At 39.2% G+C, this 20,000-nt stretch overlaps 1 protein-coding gene and 1 long non-coding RNA gene across 2 annotated transcripts in view; one reads left to right on the top strand and one right to left on the bottom strand.

Moving 5' to 3' along the window:
* LOC143711233 (uncharacterized) overlaps nucleotides 1-6,724 on the bottom strand; it is a 7,808-nt gene extending 1,084 nt beyond the window's left edge. Inside the window, exons 1-3 of the long non-coding RNA XR_013194798.1 lie at nucleotides 6,564-6,724; nucleotides 5,656-5,751; nucleotides 5,487-5,549 (exon numbers count right to left, since the gene is read on the bottom strand). This is a non-coding gene — a long non-coding RNA (uncharacterized LOC143711233). The remainder of the gene's footprint in view (nucleotides 1-5,486; nucleotides 5,550-5,655; nucleotides 5,752-6,563) is intronic.
* A 456-nt stretch (nucleotides 6,725-7,180) lies between these two features.
* On the top strand, nucleotides 7,181-19,900 carry LOC143711234 (spindlin-Z-like). The gene is made up of 6 exons (XM_077202551.1): nucleotides 7,181-7,324; nucleotides 15,941-16,027; nucleotides 16,109-16,157; nucleotides 16,523-16,649; nucleotides 17,195-17,546; nucleotides 19,359-19,900. The coding sequence occupies exons 2-6, from the start codon at nucleotides 15,988-15,990 to the stop codon at nucleotides 19,550-19,552; spliced, it is 762 nt and encodes a 253-aa protein (XP_077058666.1). The 5' UTR covers nucleotides 7,181-7,324; nucleotides 15,941-15,987; the 3' UTR covers nucleotides 19,553-19,900.
* Nucleotides 19,901-20,000: the final 100 nt, after the last annotated feature.

Genomic DNA, 20,000 nt, shown 5'->3' on the forward strand with positions numbered 1-20,000 from the left:
ACGACTACACACACTCCAGTTACGACCACACACACTCCAGTTACGACCACACACACTCCAGTTACGACCATACACACTCCAGTTTCGACTGAACACACTCCAGTTACGACCACACACACTCCAGTTTCGACTGAACACACTCCAGTTACGACCACACACACTCCAGTTACGACCAAACACACTCCAGTTACAAACACACACACTCCAGTTACGACCACACACACTCCAGTTACGACCATACACACTCCAGTTTCGACTGAACACATTCCGGTTACGACCACACACACTCCAGTTATGACTAAACACACTCCGGTTACGATCACACACACTCCAGTTACGACTACACACTCCAGTTACGACTACACACACTCCAGTTACAAACACACACACTCCAGTTACGACCATACACACTCCAGTTTCGACTGAACACACTCCAGTTACGACCACACACACTCCAGTTACGACCAAACACACTCCAGTTACAAACACACACACTCCAGTTACGACCACACACACTCCAGTTACGACCATACACACTCCAGTTTCGACTGAACACATTCCGGTTACGACCACACACACTCCAGTTATGACTAAACACACTCCGGTTACGATCACACACACTCCAGTTACGACTACACACTCCAGTTACGACTACACACACTCCAGTTACAAACACACACACTCCAGTTACAAACACACACACTCCAGTTACGACCACACACACTCCAGTTACGACCTAACACACTCCAGTTTCGACTGAACACACTCCGGTTACGACCACACACACTCCAGTTATGACTACACACACTCCGGTTAAGACCACACACACTCCAGTTACGACTACACACTCCAGTTAAGACCACACACACTCCAGTTACAACTACACACTCCACTTAAGACTACACACACTCCGGTTACGATCACACACACTCCAGTTACGACCACACACTCCAGTTACAAACACTACACACACTCCAGTTACGACCACACACACTCCAGTTACGACCATACACACTCCAGTTTCGACTGAACACATTCCGGTTACGACCACACACACTCCAGTTATGACTAAACACACTCCGGTTACGATCACACACACTCCAGTTACGACTACACACTCCAGTTACGACTACACACACTCCAGTTACAAACACACACACTCCAGTTACGACCATACACACTCCAGTTTCGACTGAACACACTCCAGTTACGACCACACACACTCCAGTTACGACCAAACACACTCCAGTTACAAACACACACACTCCAGTTACGACCACACACACTCCAGTTACGACCATACACACTCCAGTTTCGACTGAACACATTCCGGTTACGACCACACACACTCCAGTTATGACTAAACACACTCCGGTTACGATCACACACACTCCAGTTACGACTACACACTCCAGTTACGACTACACACACTCCAGTTACAAACACACACACTCCAGTTACAAACACACACACTCCAGTTACGACCACACACACTCCAGTTACGACCTAACACACTCCAGTTTCGACTGAACACACTCCGGTTACGACCACACACACTCCAGTTATGACTACACACACTCCGGTTAAGACCACACACACTCCAGTTACGACTACACACTCCAGTTAAGACCACACACACTCCAGTTACAACTACACACTCCACTTAAGACTACACACACTCCGGTTACGATCACACACACTCCAGTTACGACTACACACTCCAGTTAAGACTACACACACTCCAGTTACGACTACACACTCCAGTTATGACTACACACACTCCGGTTAAGACCACACACACTCCAGTTATGACTACACACACTCCGGTTAAGACCACACACACTCCAGTTACGACTACACACTCCAGTTAAGACCACACACACTCCAGTTACAACTACACACTCCACTTAAGACTACACACACTCCGGTTACGATCACACACACTCCAGTTACGACTACACACTCCAGTTAAGACTACACACACTCCAGTTACGACTACACACTCCAGTTAAGACCACACACACTCCAATTACGATTACACACTCCAGTTACTACTACACGCACTCCAGATACGACCACACACACTCCAGTTACAACTACACACACTCCGGTTACGACCACACACACTCCAGTTACGACTACACACACTCCGGTTAAGACCACACACACTCCAGTTACGACTACACACTCCAGTTAAGACCACACACACTCCAGTTACGACTACACACACTCCGGTTACGATCACATACACTCCAGTTACTACTACACACACTCCAGTTACAACCACACACACTCCAGTTACGACTACACACTCCAGTTAAGACCACACACACTCCAGTTACGACTAAACACACTCCAGTTACGACTACACACTCCAGTTACGACCACACACACTCCAGTTACGACTACACACACTCCAGTTACGACCACACACACTCCAGTTACGACCACACACACTCCAGTTACGACCACACACACTCCAGTTACGACCACACACACTCCAGTTACGACCACACACACTCCAGTTACAAACACACACACTCCTGTTACGACCACAGATACTCCAGTTACAAACACACACACTCCAGTTACGACCACACACACTCCAGTTACGACCACACACACACACCAGTTACAACTACACACACTCCGACTGAACACACTCCAGTTACGACTACACACTCCAGTTATGACTACACACACTCCAGTTATGACTATAAACACTCCAGTTACGACTACACACACTCCAGTTACGACCACACACACTCCAGTTACGACTACACACTCCAGTTACGACTACACACACTCCAGTTACGACTACACACACTCCGACTGAACACAATCCAGTTACGACCACACACACACCAGTTACGACTACACACACTCCAGTTACGACCACACACATTCCAGTTACGACTACACACTCCAGTTACGACTACACACACTCCAGTTACGACTACACACACTCCAGTTACGACTACACACACTCCAGTTACGACTACACACACTCCAGTTATGACTATAAACACTCCAGTTACGACTACACACACTCCGACTGAACACACTCCAGTTACGACTACACACCCCAGTTATGACCATAAACACTCCAGTTACGACTACACACACTCCAATTACGACCACACACACTCCGGTTACGACCACACACACTCCAGTTACGACTACACACACTCCAGTTATGACTATAAACACTCCAGTTACGACTACACACACTCCGCCTGAACACACTCCAGTTACGACGACACACTCCAGTTATGACCATAAACACTCCAGTTACGACTACACACACTCCAGTTACGACCACACACACTCCGGTTACGACCACACACACTCCAGTTATGACTACACACACTCCAGTTATGATTATAAACACTCCAGTTACGACTACACACACTCCGACTGTACACACTCCAGTTACGGCTACACACTCCAGTTATGACTATGAACACTCCAATTACGACTAGACACTCCAGTTACGACCACACACACTCCAGTTACGACTACACACTCCAGTTACGACTACACACACTCCAGTTACGACTCCACACTCCAGTTACGACTACACACACTCCGACTGAACACACTCCAGTTACGACCACACACACACCAGTTACGACTACACACACTCCAGTTACGACCACACACACTCCAGTTACGACCACACACACTCCAGTTACGACTACACACACTCCAGTTACGACTACACACACTCCAGTTACGACTACACACACTCCGACTGAACACACTCCAGTTACGACTACACACTCCAGTTATGACTATTAACACTCCAGTTACGACTACACACACTCCAGTTACGACCACACACACTCCGGTTACGACCACACACACTCCAGTTACGACTACACACACTCCAGTTATGACTATAAACACTCCAGTTAGGACTACACACAGTCCGACTGAACACACTCCAGTTACGAGTACACACTCCAGTTATGACTATAAACACTCCAATTACGACTAGACACTCCAGTTACGACTACACACACTCCAGTTACGACCACACACACTCGAGTTACGACCACACACACTCCAGTAACGAATACACACTCCAGTTACAACCACACACTGACTCCAGTTACGACTACACACTCCAGTTACGACTACACACTCCAGTTACGACCACACACACTCCAGTTACGACTACACACTCCAGTTACGACCACACACACTCCAGTTACGACCACACACACTCCAGTTACGACTACACACACTCCGACTGAACACACTCCAGTTACGACCACACACACACCAGTTACGACTACACACACTCCGACTGAACACACTCCATTTAAGACCACACACACTCCAGTTACGACTACACACTCCAGTTATGACTATAAACACTCCAGTTACGACTACACACACTCCAGTTACGACTACACACTTCAGTTATGACTATAAACACTCCAGTTACGACTACACACTCCAGTTACGACCACACACACTCCAGTTACGACTACACACACTCGAATTACGACCACACACACTCCACCACACACACTCCAGTTACGACCACACACACTCCAGTTACGACTACACACTCCAGTTACGACTACACACTCCAGTTACGATTACACACACTCCAGTTACGACTACACACACTCCAGTTATGACTATACACACTCCAGTTACGACTACACACACTCCGACTGAACACACTCCAGTTACGACTACACACTCCAGTTACGACTACACACACTCCGACTGAACACACTCCAGTTACGACTACACACTCCAGTTATGACCATAAACACTCAAGTTACGACTACACACACTCCAGTTACGACCACACACACTCCGGTTACGACCACACACACTCCAGTTACGACTACACACACTCCAGTTATGACTATAAACACTCCAGTTACGACTACACACACTCCGCCTGAACACACTCCAGTTACGACTACACACTCCAGTTATGACCATAAACACTCCAGTTACGACTACACACACTCCAGTTACGACCACACACACTCCGGTTACGACCACACACACTACAGTTATGACTACACACACTCCAGTTATGATTATAAACACTCCAGTTACGACTACACACACTCCGACTGAACACACTCCAGTTACGGCTACACACTCCAGTTATGACTATGAACACTCCAATTACGACTAGACACTCCAGTTACGACCACACACACTCCAGTTACGACTACACACTCCAGTTACGACTACACACACTCCAGCTACGACTCCACACTCCAGTTACGACTACACACACTCCGACTGAACACACTCCAGTTACGACCACACATACTCCAGTTATGACTACACACACTCCAGTTATTATGACTATAAACACATTCAATGCAAAACTGCCTTTTACGCAGTAAGAAAAACAGGACAGTTAATATCTAGCCCATGATGATCGAGGACTGTCACACATTATAACTACAGTGAACACAAATGACATGCAAATGTGAGCCGCTGACCTTGACGCCCTGGATGAGGCCGTTCTTGAGGAACGTGTGCTGTGGGAAGGTTTCATGCAGCACCTGTAATGAAGAACAGGTCAGAGAACAGTGCGTGTGTGTGTGTGTGTGTGTGTGTGTGTGTGTGTGTGTGTGTGTGTGTGTGTGTGTGTGTGTGTGTGTGACGCACCGTCAGCATCGGCGTGGTCAGGAGACCCCAGGAGAAGAACTCCAGGAAGATCACAGCCACCGCATGAAACACCCTCGCCCGGCCCACACTGCGCTGCTGTAAAACACACACACACACACACACACACACACACACACAGCTGTGAAACATGACAGTCTCATGTGTAACAGAGAGTGTCAGTGTGTGTGCGAAGGAGAGTTTGTGAGTGTAAGTGTGTCTGTGTGAGTGAGTGTGTGTGTGTAAGTCATTGTGTGTGAGAGAGAATGTGTGTGTAAGTGTGTCTGTGTCAGAGTGTGTGTACTGTATGAGTGTGTGTGTGTGTGTGTGTGTGTGTGTGTGTGTGTGAGAGTGTAAGAGTGTGAGAGTGTCAGTGTGTGTGTAAGTGTGAGTGAGATAGTGTGTGTGTGTGTGTGTGTGCGTGTGTGTGTTTGAGTATGTGTATGAGTGAGGGTGTGTGTCTGTGTTAGTGTATATGCGTGTGAGTGTGAGTGTGTGTGTGTGAGAGAGATTGAGAAAAACCATGAACATTAATCTGTCATTATAGATCCATCTGAACATGTGACAGAAATAAACATCATTCAGCAAATATAACAGCCTCGATCATCATCATTTCCTTTATTTACTATAAAAACACCGTGTTTTTTTTATTTTTTATTTTTTTTATTGAAGGTAACATTGGGTACAAACGTGTTAAACCATCAATATACAAAGAAACATTATACAGACATACCAAACCAGAGACAAACAAAACAAAAACAAAACATACATACTAAATAAAAGAGGAAAAATAAGAAAATTAAGAGGAATTGGGAAATAGGTCATAATATTGACACAAAAGTTTTCCATTCTTCTTGTTCATAAAAACACCGTGTTTAATGAGAATGTTGAGGTGCGATGACGTCACTCACTCTGATGTGTTTGAACAGCATGATGTTTTCCGTCCGACTCTCACATTCTGCTCGAGACCTCAATCATCCTGATCGGATTTAATTCATAATAATAAATTAACTCTCGTTAACGCTCTTCTCTTCCACTTTCTAACATCAACATTCCTGAGCATCAACTTCCGGCTTCCGGGTCTGAGTACTTCTGAGTCAATTTCAAAATAAAAGTTTTTTTGTTACCGAGGAATCTAGTTCACCGTATCAATAATGTTTGGACGTAAACTTTATATGTCATAAGAATATAAATGTAAAATATAAACGTAAATTTAAAAAGTCAACATTTCGACTTTTATAGTTATAAATGCGACTTTTTATATCATATTTATGATGAGACAAGACAGCTATTCAATCTGAATTTGTTCGCTACGTTTTGAATTAACTTTCTTATTTTGTTACAAGCCAACTGATAAAGTTGAAACTTTTTTATTTATTTTAATTTTATTCGACGATTGTCTGAGTAAAATACAACAGATAGAAAAAAACACCTTTCTGTATTTATTGGGAAAACAATGCCCCTTCAAACTTGTATTTTGTGTTGGGTGCGTTTGATTGTATTGAGGCGCGCTCACGTCAGCCTGCTCGTTCCCGCGCTGTGCAGTGGACACGCGCGAATCACGAGGGAAACGGGCTTTTGTCGAATTAGTTTGTTAGGTTCGTGCACTGTGTGAAACAGTGTGAAGAAGTGCGACAGTGGCATAAGTTTGCAATGAAAACCGGACAGTGAGGTGTGTATGTTTGAGAAGTGTGTGTGTGTGTGTGTGTGTGTGTGTGCGCGCGCGTGTGCGTGTGCGTGTTTACATTGTGTTGCAGCAGAAGCAGCTTTTACCATTTCATTCACACTCTTCTTAAGTTAATATAATGCCTCATTAATTAATTTCCTGACATCAGCACGTACTTAAAAAAACATTTGTACTATAAAAGTACCTTTAAAATAAAAAATACCATGGTACATTTCCAAAATCCCGGTTTTAACATGGTACATTTGTAGTGCTGTTTTGTTAGTGCATGCTCAAAAGTACAGTCTAGGTAGGGAGCTCACCAGATTTCTTGACAAGGGTTACACAATAGGGTTGCATTTGTTAACATTAGTTGACTTCTTTAGTTAACATGATGAACTAACAATGAAAAATAATTCTGTTAAATGTTATTTGATGCTAGGCTTTTCTATAGAGAAAAATATGATGTCTCATGCGAGAGAGAATCATTCTAAAATGAAAAAGTAAATTTAAAATATGTAAAGAGCCTATTTGTACTGTGAAAAAATAACATAAATGTGTAAAATTAATGTAAAATTATTTTTGTATTACATATTTTTTTCTGAATAAAAATAAAATTATTAATTTTTAAGATTTATTTAATACATTTTTTTATTTAAACACAATTTATTTTTTATTTTAATCTAATTTATATATATATATATATTATACATGTTTTTTCTCTAAACTTCCCTTGTTTGAAAATCTCTGATTTAATTGATCTAAGCTGACATGAAATTTATAAAGACCCAATTTATACTTTGGGGGGAAAAAAACATAAATATGTGTAAAACAAAGCTGAAAATATTTAGTTTCTATTATGTTACATTATTCATTTTTTTCCTACTCACTATAGTATTGTACCTTTAGATTAATTATTTTAATAATTTAAAAAATACAGTGGATAGTATAAGTGAACACACGCATGCTAAAGTTGACTAAAAAGAGGAATAAAAAATCATCTTTTGGAAATTGATCTTAATGCTTTAATTTAAAAAAATGAGGAAAAATACAACCTTTAAGGACACCAATTTTCTTTGTGAATGAATAATGTGTCGTGAATAAATATTTTCTTCCTTAAAATACAGGGTGCGTAAGTCAGGACACCCCTATGTTAAATCCCCATAGAGACAGCAGATTTTTATTTTTAAAGGCCAGTTATTTCATGGATCCGGGATAATATCTTCAACATCCTGATGAAGTTCCCTTGGCCTTTGGAATTAAAATATCCCACATCATCACATTCCCTTCATCATACCTAGAGATCGGCCTGGTGTAATTTCTACGGTTTTGGAAGCCATGAAAGGTGCCCCATTCGAGCCAATCCATTTGTCAGACATGAAACATCTGTCTCTCAAAAAGGTATTCCTTATGGCTCTTGCTTCAGTGAAGCGTGTAGGGGACTTGCAAGCGCTTTCGGTAAGCGCGTCATGCATGGAGTTTGGGCCTAATGACTCAAAAGTCATACTCAAACCAAGGCACGGGTACGTACCCACATCCCTCAACACACCGTTCAGGGCCCAGGTTATATCCCTGTGCGCTCTCCCGGCTCGTGATGAGGAGGAGGATGCGAGTCTCCTCTGCCCTGTCAGGGCACTGAGAGCTTATGTGTCCCGCTCGTCGGTCTTCAGACAGACTGAGCAGCTCTTCGTTTTGTTTGGCGGACGCTCCAAGGGACTGGCCGCATCAAAACAGAGCCTATCCAGATGGATAGTTGATGCCATAGTGCTGGCTTACACTTCTAAGGGCCTGCAGTGTCCTTTGGGTGTCAGAGCGCACTCCACGAGAGGTTATATCCCTGTGCGCCGCCAGATGCTGAGTTTTGCTTGTGCATCGCTCACTGATCGATAGAACAGCTCCATGGGTGTTGGATAACCCGTACTATTACCCAGTTCAGGCTGAACACGTTCGCCCTGTCTGTGTGAAACACTGTTAACATAACTAGCTCCTGTAGGTTGTTATTTCATGGGGAATGATGCTTGCAGCCTCTCTTCTCCGACTCTCTGTGAGTCTATGGTGATTATGCACTACATGAGCCCCGGGCTACTGCCCTTGGGACTTTGGTGTCGGATCCCAGTACGCACGGCGTTTTGCATTGTGTTCCCCATAGCGTAAGATATTACGCAGTACGAGAGATACTCTCGTAAGAGAACGTACTCGGTTACTAACGTAACCTCGGTTCTCTCTAGAGAGGGGACGAGTACTGCGTATCTTGCCGTGCATACACAGCTCTGGTTCGCTTAAACCAGTGTACCAGCCTTATCGAGCTATATTTATAGGGCGAGACCATGCCCTTTCTGGCGGGACGTGACGAAGTGGGCGCGAAATGCCCCATTGGATATGTGTCACGCAGGGCCTCTCTCGATAGGCTGCTGCTGTTGCCGCAATAGGCGCGTAAGCCGTCTTGCCTATGTCTGCATGCTGCTGCACAGCGTTTTACATTAATTCAAGATTAAGGATCATTTTTGGCTTCAATATCTCGTGGAAAAGAGGTTTTCCACGAAAACCTTTTTCAACTTTTTCAAAGGGCGAAAAAGTTCAGGCATTGCTCAGAGTAGCATAATCCAGACAAGGAGAGATTGTCATGGGGAACTTTCCATAAGATCATCTCTCAATGCAAATCATACCAGCTATTAGCCGAACTGAAATAACACCAGGCCGATCTCTAGGTATGGTGAAGTGTGTGTGATGATGTGGGATATTTTAATCCCAAAGGCCAAGGGAACTTTATCAGGATGCATATTATCCTGGATCCATGAAATAATTCACTTATATATAGTTATTTATATATAAATAGTTCATTTATGATAAGCACTGTGTATAGCATTATTTTTATAAATATTTTAAATCAAAATAATTATTTTTATCTCAATAGTTTTTTTAATTATTTTAACCAAATGTATTCATTTATTTTACTTTTTTTTTGTGGCATGTTTTTCCTCTAAACTTCCCTGGACTCTGGTTTGAAAATCCCTAATTTAATACTAACCAACATGAAGTAACAAGGAACAGCTGTATTTTTTTTTAACTAACTTTAACAAAGTTATTAGTTAAAGGGATAGTTCACCTGAAAATTAAAATTAGCCCATGATTTACTCACCCTGAAGTCATCCTAGGTGTATATGACATTCTTCTATCAGACAAATACAATCAGAGTTATATTGAAAAATGTCTGTTTCTGTTTTGAAGTCCATAAAGGTGCATCTATCCATCATAAAAGTGCATCTATCCGTCATAAAAGTGCATCTGTCCATCATAAAAGTGCATCTATCCGTCATAAAAGTGCATCTGTCCGACATAAAAGTGCATCTATCCATCATAAAAGTGCATCTATCCGTCATAAAAGTGCATCTATCCATCATAAAAGTGCATCTATCCGTCATAAAAGTGCATCTGTCCGTCATAAAAGTGCATCTATCCGTCATAAAAGTGCATCTATCCGTCATAAAAGTGCATCTATCCATCATAAAAGTGCATCTATCCATCATAAAAGTGCATCTATCCATCATAAAAGTGCATCTATCCGTCATAAAAGTGCATCTATCCATCATAAAAGTGAATCTATCCATCATAAAAGTGCATCTGTCCATCATAAAAGTGAATCTATCCATCATAAAAGTGCATCTATCCATCATAAAAGTGCATCTATCCGTCATAAAAGTGCATCTGTCCATCATAAAAGTGAATCTATCCGTCATAAAAGTGAATCTATCCATCATAAAAGTGCATCTATCCATCATAAAAGTGCATCTATCCATCATAAAAGTGCATCTATCCATCATAAAAGTGCATCTGTCCATCATAAAAGTGAATCTATCCTTCAAAAAAGTGCATCTATCCATCATAAAAGTGCATCTGTCCGTCATAAAAGTGCATCTATCCTTCAAAAAAGTGCATCTATCCGTCATAAAAGTGCATCTATCCATCATAAAAGTGCATCTGTCCATCATAAAAGTGAATCTATCCATCATAAAAGTGAATCTATCCTTCATAAAAGTGCATCTATCCATCATAAAAGTGAATCTATCCTTCAAAAAAGTGCATCTATCCGTCATAAAAGTGCATCTGTCCGTCATAAAAGTGCATCTGTCCATCATAAAAGTGCATCTGTCCATCATAAAAGTGCATCTATCCATCATAAAAGTGAATCTATCCTTCAAAAAAGTGCATCTATCCGTCATAAAAGTGCATCTGTCCGTCATAAAAGTGCATCTATACGTCATAAAAGTGAATCTATCCGTCATAAAAGTGAATCTATCCTTCATAAAAGTGCATCTATCCGTCATAAAAGTGCATCTATTCATCATAAAAGTGCATCTGTCCGTCATAAAAGTGCATCTGTCCATCATAAAAGTGCATCTGTCCATCATAAAAGTGCATCTGTCCATCATAAAAGTGCATCTATCCATCATAAAAGTGCATCTGTCCGTCATAAAAGTGCATCTATCCGTCATAAAAGTGAATCTATCCTTCATAAAAGTGCATCTATCCGTCATAAAAGTGCATCTATTCATCATAAAAGTGCATCTATTCATCATAAAAGTGCATCTGTCCATCATAAAAGTGCATCTGTCCATCATAAAAGTGCATCTATCCATCATAAAAGTGCATCTGTCCGTCATAAAAGTGAATCTATCCTTCAAAAAAGTGCATCTATCCATCATAAAAGTGCATCTGTCCGTCATAAAAGTGAATCTATCCTTCAAAAAAGTGCATCTATCCATCATAAAAGTGCATCTGTCCGTCATAAAAGTGCATCTATCCTTCAAAAAAGTGCATCTATCCGTCATAAAAGTGCATCTATCCATCATAAAAGTGCATCTGTCCATCATAAAAGTGAATCTATCCATCATAAAAGTGAATCTATCCTTCATAAAAGTGCATCTATCCATCATAAAAGTGAATCTATCCTTCAAAAAAGTGCATCTATCCGTCATAAAAGTGCATCTGTCCGTCATAAAAGTGCATCTATACGTCATAAAAGTGAATCTATCCGTCATAAAAGTGAATCTATCCTTCATAAAAGTGCATCTATCCGTCATAAAAGTGCATCTATTCATCATAAAAGTGCATCTGTCCGTCATAAAAGTGCATCTGTCCATCATAAAAGTGCATCTGTCCATCATAAAAGTGCATCTGTCCATCATAAAAGTGCATCTATCCATCATAAAAGTGCATCTGTCCGTCATAAAAGTGCATCTATCCGTCATAAAAGTGAATCTATCCTTCATAAAAGTGCATCTATCCGTCATAAAAGTGCATCTATTCATCATAAAAGTGCATCTATTCATCATAAAAGTGCATCTGTCCATCATAAAAGTGCATCTGTCCATCATAAAAGTGCATCTATCCATCATAAAAGTGCATCTATCCATCATAAAAGTGCATCTGTCCATCATAAAAGTGAATCTATCCATCATAAAAGTGAATCTATCCTTCATAAAAGTGCATCTATCCATCATAAAAGTGAATCTATCCTTCAAAAAAGTGCATCTATCCGTCATAAAAGTGCATCTGTCCGTCATAAAAGTGCATCTATACGTCATAAAAGTGAATCTATCCGTCATAAAAGTGAATCTATCCTTCATAAAAGTGCATCTATCCGTCATAAAAGTGCATCTATTCATCATAAAAGTGCATCTGTCCGTCATAAAAGTGCATCTGTCCATCATAAAAGTGCATCTGTCCATCATAAAAGTGCATCTGTCCATCATAAAAGTGCATCTATCCATCATAAAAGTGCATCTGTCCGTCATAAAAGTGCATCTATCCGTCATAAAAGTGAATCTATCCTTCATAAAAGTGCATCTATCCGTCATAAAAGTGCATCTATTCATCATAAAAGTGCATCTATTCATCATAAAAGTGCATCTGTCCATCATAAAAGTGCATCTGTCCATCATAAAAGTGCATCTATTCATCATAAAAGTGCATCTATCCGTCATAAAAGTGCATCTATCCGTCATAAAAGTGCATCTATTCATCATAAAAGTGCATCTATTCATCATAAAAGTGCATCTGTCCATCATAAAAGTGCATCTGTCCATCATAAAAGTGCATCTATCCATCATAAAAGTGCATCTATTCATCATAAAAGTGCATCTATCCATCATAAAAGTGCATCTGTCCATCATAAAAGTGCATCTATCCATCATAAAAGTGCATCTATCCATCATAAAAGTGCATCTATTCATCATAAAAGTGCATCTATTCATCATAAAAGTGCATCTGTCCATCATAAAAGTGCATCTGTCCATCATAAAAGTGCATCTATCCATCATAAAAGTGCATCTATTCATCATAAAAGTGCATCTATCCATCATAAAAGTGCATCTGTCCATCATAAAAGTGCATCTATCCATCATAAAAGTGCATCTATCCATCATAAAAGTGAATCTATCCTTCAAAAAAGTGCATCTATCCGTCATAAAAGTGCATCTGTCCATCATAAAAGTGCATCTATCCATCATAAAAGTGAATCTATCCTTCAAAAAAGTGCATCTATCCATCATAAAAGTGAATCTATCCTTCAAAAAAGTGCATCTATCCATCATAAAAGTGAATCTATCCTTCAAAAAAGTGCATCTATCCATCATAAAAGTGCATCTGTCCATCATAAAAGTGCATCTATCCATCATAAAAGTGCATCTATCCATCATAAAAGTGAATCTATCCTTCAAAAAAGTGCATCTATCCGTCATAAAAGTGCATCTGTCCATCATAAAAGTGCATCTATCCATCATAAAAGTGAATCTATCCTTCAAAAAAGTGCATCTATCCATCATAAAAGTGCATCTATCCGTCATAAAAGTGAATCTATCCGTCATAAAAGTGAATCTATCCTTCATAAAAGTGCATCTATCCGTCATAAAAGTGCATCTATTCATCATAAAAGTGCATCTGTCCGTCATAAAAGTGCATCTATCCATCATAAAAGTGCATCTGTCCATCATAAAAGTGCATCTATCCATCATAAAAGTGCATCTGTCCGTCATAAAAGTGCATCTATCATCATAAAAGTGCATCTAACCATCATAAAAGTGAATCTATCCTTCATAAAAGTGCATCTATCCGTCATAAAAGTGCATCTATTCATCATAAAAGTGCATCTATTCATCATAAAAGTGCATCTATCCATCATAAAAGTGCATCTGTCCGTCATAAAAGTGCATCTATCCATCATAAAAGTGAATCTATCCTTCATAAAAGTGCATCTATCCGTCATAAAAGTGCATCTATTCATCATAAAAGTGCATCTATTCATCATAAAAGTGCATCTGTCCATCATAAAAGTGCATCTGTCCGTCATAAAAGTGCATCTATTCATCATAAAAGTGCATCTATCCATCATAAAAGTGAATCTATCCATCATAAAAGTGCATCTGTCCGTCATAAAAGTGCATCTATCCGTCATAAAAGTGAATCTATCCATCATAAAAGTGAATCTATCCTTCATAAAAGTGCATCTATCCGTCATAAAAGTGCATCTATTCATCATAAAAGTGCATCTATTCATCATAAAAGTGCATCTGTCCATCATAAAAGTGCATCTGTCCATCATAAAAGTGCATCTATCCATCATAAAAGTGCATCTATCCATCATAAAAGTGAATCTATCCATCATAAAAGTGAATCTATCCTTCATAAAAGTGCGTCTATCCGTCATAAAAGTGAATCTATCCATCATAAAAGTGAATCTATCCATCATAAAAGTGCATCTGTCCATCATAAAAGTGAATCTATCCTTCATAAAAGTGCATCTATCCATCATAAAAGTGCATCTATCCATCATAAAAGTGAATCTATCCATCATAAAAGTGAATCTATCCTTCATAAAAGTGCGTCTATCCGTCATAAAAGTGCGTCTATCCGTCATAAAAGTGCATCTATTCATGATAAAAGTGCGTCTATCCGTCATAAAAGTGCATCTATCATCATAAAAGTGAATCTATCCATCATAAAAGTGAATCTATCCATCATAAAAGTGCATCTATCATCATAAAAGTGCATCTATCATCATAAAAGTGAATCTATCCATCATAAAAGTGAATCTATCCATCATAAAAGTGCATCTATCATCATAAAAGGGAATCTATCCATCATAAAAGTGAATCGATCCTTCATAAAAGTGCGTCTATCCGTCATAAAAGTGCGTCTATCCGTCATAAAAGTGCATCTATTCATGATAAAAGTGCATCTATCCATCATAAAAGTGCATCTATCCATCATAAAAGTGCATCTATTCATGATAAAAGTGCATCGATCATCATAAAAGTGAATCTATCCATCATAAAAGTGCATCTATCATCATAAAAGTGCGTCTGTACATCATAAAAGTGCATCTATTCATGATAAAAGTGTATCTATCCGTCATAAAAGTGCATCTATCCGTCATAAAAGTGCATCATGGTGTTTATTAATATAACTCTGATTGTATTTGTCTGAAAGAAGAGTGTCATACACACTTAGGATGACTTGAGGGCGAGTAAATCATGGGCTAGTCTTCATCTTTGCGTGAACGATCCCTTTAAAGCTTGAACTATCATCACCTGATGATCTGATGGTGTCTCTGCGCTCTCCGGACAGGATCATCAGCGACTGGTTTGATTGGGTCAGAGGTTTGATTGGGTCAGATGGAGTGTTCGTACAGGAGTCGTTCTAAACGCACTGCAGGTCAGACGTCGCCTCAATAGTGTGCACAATAAACCTGCACTAACAAGTGACCAGATCTGCTGATTGTTTTGTTCTGTTCAGTTGGAGAGTCGAGCAGCCGGTCCGTGATGAAGAGGAGGAGCTCACACAAGTGAGTGTAGTAATCAAGAAGTGTGTGTGTGTGTGAGTAAGTGTGTGTGTGTGTATGAGAGAGAGATTGTCAGTGTGTGTGTGTGTGTGACAGAGAGAGAGAGAGAGTGTGTGTGTGTGTGTGTGTTTGAGAGAGAGAGAGAGAGAGAGAAAGAGAGAGTCACTGTGAGTGTGTGTGTGTGTGTGTGTGTGTGTGTATGAGAGAGAGATTGTCAGTGTGTGTGTGTGTGTGACAGAGAGAGAGAGAGAGAGTGTGTGTGTGTGTGTGTGTTTGAGAGAGAGAGAGAAAGAGAGAGTCACTGTGAGTGTGTGTGTGTGTGAGAACTCGCTCCTGTCATATGTTGCGTCACACGTGTGCACTAACAGGCACAGACACACACACACACCCCCCGTGTGTCCCGCTGGGAGTGTGGTGGGCTGCCGGATCCGGCACCGCTGGAGGGAGGACGAGTCCGGCCCGGAGTCTCGCTGGACCGGGACGGTTCTGGTTCAGGTGCTGAGATATTTATTATTATTTATATCTAATTTATTTATTTATTATTATAAGTATGATTTTTTTTTTACATGTTTTTCTCAAAACTTCCCTTGTTTGAAAACCCCTGATTTAATTGATCTAAGCTGACATGAAATTTATAAAGACCCAATTTATACTTTGGGGAAAAAAACATAAATATGTGTAAAACAAAGCTGAAAATATTTAGTGTGCGTGTTATAATGTTACATTATCACTTTTTTCCCTACTCACTATAGTATCGTACGGTGAGATGCATTAATTATTAGTATTTTTTATAAATATTTATTTATTAAAATCAAATTGATGATAATTTTATTTCAATCACATTTTTTTATTTGTAACCAAATTTATTTTACTTTTTTTTATCCCTATAGTTCCCTGTAAACTCCAGTTTAAAAATCCATAATTTAATCTGATCTGACATGAACTAACAATGAGCAGTTTTTTTAATTTTTTAAACGGATGAATAAATACAATAACAAATGCATTTCTCACTTTCATCTCCTGGGGCGGTTCTGGTCCAGGTGCCGGTCAACTCCTCTCTCTACCTCATCAAGTACGACGATGTGGACTGTGTGTACGGCCTGGAGATCTTTCGAGACCCGCGGGTCCAGGATCTGGAGGTTCTGCCCGGGGAGATCGCCTCGTTCCGGGTCAGTGACACTCGTCTGGCGGACAGGCTTCTGGGCCGGCCCGTGGGTCACCTGTTCGAGACCGACGCGGGGTCCAAGGACGAGTGGAGGGGTTTGGTTCTGGCCAGAGCTCCCAGCATGCCTGCGTGGTTCTTCATCACCTACGAGAAAGACCCCATGCTTTACATGTACCAGCTGATGCAGGATTATAAAGACGGAGACCTTCGGATTCTTCCAGAGTCAGGTGAGGAGAGGCTGGGACAACTAGGAAAAAGTCCATTCGTGACTTACAAACTCCTATAAATCTACTTGTGCATTATATATATATATATATATATATATATATATATATATATATATATATATATATATGCGCCATAAAAAAAAAATATATATATATATGCCATAAAAAAAATATATATATATATATGTGTGTGTGTGTGTCATAAAACAATATATATATTTATATATATGCCATAAAAAATGTTATATACATTTTTATTATACAAATAAAATTTAAATGAAATAGTATGACTATGTAATAGATTTTTTAAACGGTATATATATAAGTATACGTGTATATATATTTAGTTTTTATGGCATATATATACTTTTTTATGGTATATATATATATATATATACACCATAAAAAAAGTATATATATGAAAAAAAAAAAATATATATATATATATACACCATAAAAAAGTAAATATATGGCATAATTTTTTTTTATATATATATGCGCCATAAAAAAAAATATATATATATGCCATAAAAAAGTATATACAGTATATGGCACAAAGAAAAAAATATATATATATACGTGCGCCATAAAAAAAAAATATATATATACCATAAAAAAATATATATATATATGTGTGTGTGTGTGTGTGTCATAAAACAATATATATTTATATATATGCCATAAAAAATGTTATATACATTTTTATTATACAAATAAAATTTAAATGAAATAGTATGACTATGTAATATATTTTTTAAACGGTATATATATAAGTATACGTGTAAATATATATTTAGTTTTTATGCCATATACTTTTTTATTGTATATATATATATATATATATATACACACACATATATATATATATATACACCATAAAAAAGTATATATATGGCAAAAAAAAATATATATATAAATGTATAACTGTATACGTGTAAATATATATTTAGTTTTTATGCCATATATCTACTTTTTTATGGTGTATATATATATATATATATACACCATAAAAAAATATTGCATAAAAAATATATATATATAAATATATATATATATATATATATTAGTCAAAAGATAAACATATATCTAGTTCATCAATTCTTTTTCAACAACTTAAAGGTGTATTGTGTAATATTTAGGAGGATCTGTTGACAGAAATGCAATATCATAATCATAACTATGTTTTCAGTGGTGTATAAAGACCTTACATAATGAGTTTTTATTACTTTAGAATGAGCCGTTTCTCTCTACACACACCGCGGGTCTCCTTACATCCACATGTTTCTACGGTGGCCCTGAACGGACAAACGCGTTTCGTCACTATGTTGTTCATTGTGTAAAGAAGCTGCTAAAGTCAGCGAATAAAGCACTGACACAATGATGAACAAGTAACAATAACATTCGCAATAACATATCATTTTACTGAAAAATTAAGTAAAACTAATTTCTTAATTTATCTTTGTAAAGAAACCTCATTGTTTAACTGGCTACTCTCTGATGACATCACTTCCTGTCGGCCACAGTAACTTCTATTGGGTGCAATTCGCAACCTCACCACTAGACGCCGCTTAAATTACACACTGCACCTTTAACTTTATACGATCATTCTTTTTTTCTCAATTAAAGAGTCTTTTGCTTTGTGCATATGATATTTCCCAAACACAATGAGAACAAAAGTCATTTAAATTATATTCTCCAATAATCCAGAATCACATTCCATAAAGAAGACCACTGTATCAGTTATTGTAACACATTTGATGTTTTTTTTTTTACAAGTCTGGTTATTAAATGCTCCGTGTGTTCCTCCGTCAGAGGATCCGGCTGAGATCCAGGAACCGGGAGAGGTCAGCGACTCGCTGGTCGGGAAGCAGGTGGAGTGTCAGAACACAGAAGGAGCGCAGAGGATGGGAACGATTATCCAGCAGGTTCAGGCCAAACCCTCCGTTTACTTCATCAAGTTCGACGATGACTATCACATCTACGTCTATGACATGATCGGATCGTGAGATCAGCATCAGCATCACACGCTCCGTCTGGGATTTACATGCACATTATACACAAGCATCTGATGTCTGTTCCCAGCTCAATGTTTGGGAATAAAACTAGCTTGTGTTCTTTACACACATGGAGATTTGTTTTATATACCGCAAGTTGTGTTTGAAATGTTACGGATGGCCAGTTCAAGTCTTTGTTTTGATTGCTTATCGTCTGTTTTCATGCATTATAAAAAGTCTTTATGTTCTGTGTATTAACTTAAACATGTAGCATTAACATAAGGAGTGCTAACATTCCCTCTTCACATCACTGTGTTCCTCCTGTCAGTGTTTGATTAAATACTCAAGCGTTATACTGAACTAATGTGTCCATTTAGTGTGTGTGTGTGTGTGTGTGTGTGTGTGTGTGTGTGTGTGTGTGTGTGTGTGAGAGAGAGAGTCCTGGAGAACAACACTCAGT

This window comes from Siphateles boraxobius, unplaced genomic scaffold (assembly GCF_051911475.1).
Source record: "Siphateles boraxobius isolate OS27281-9 unplaced genomic scaffold, OSU_SipBor_1 499, whole genome shotgun sequence".
In the NCBI taxonomy this organism is placed as follows: Eukaryota; Metazoa; Chordata; class Actinopteri; order Cypriniformes; family Leuciscidae; genus Siphateles; species Siphateles boraxobius.

Excerpts from the sequence above, each read along its gene's own strand:
- LOC143711234 (XM_077202551.1), top strand. The coding sequence starts at position 15,988 with ATGGAGTGTTCGTACAGGAGTCGTTCTAAACGCACTGCAG. Across the intron at positions 16,650-17,194 it reads CCGGGACGGTTCTGGTTCAG|GTGCCGGTCAACTCCTCTCT; the intron begins GTGCTGAGATAT and ends GTTCTGGTCCAG. Across the intron at positions 17,547-19,358 it reads TCGGATTCTTCCAGAGTCAG|AGGATCCGGCTGAGATCCAG; the intron begins GTGAGGAGAGGC and ends TTCCTCCGTCAG.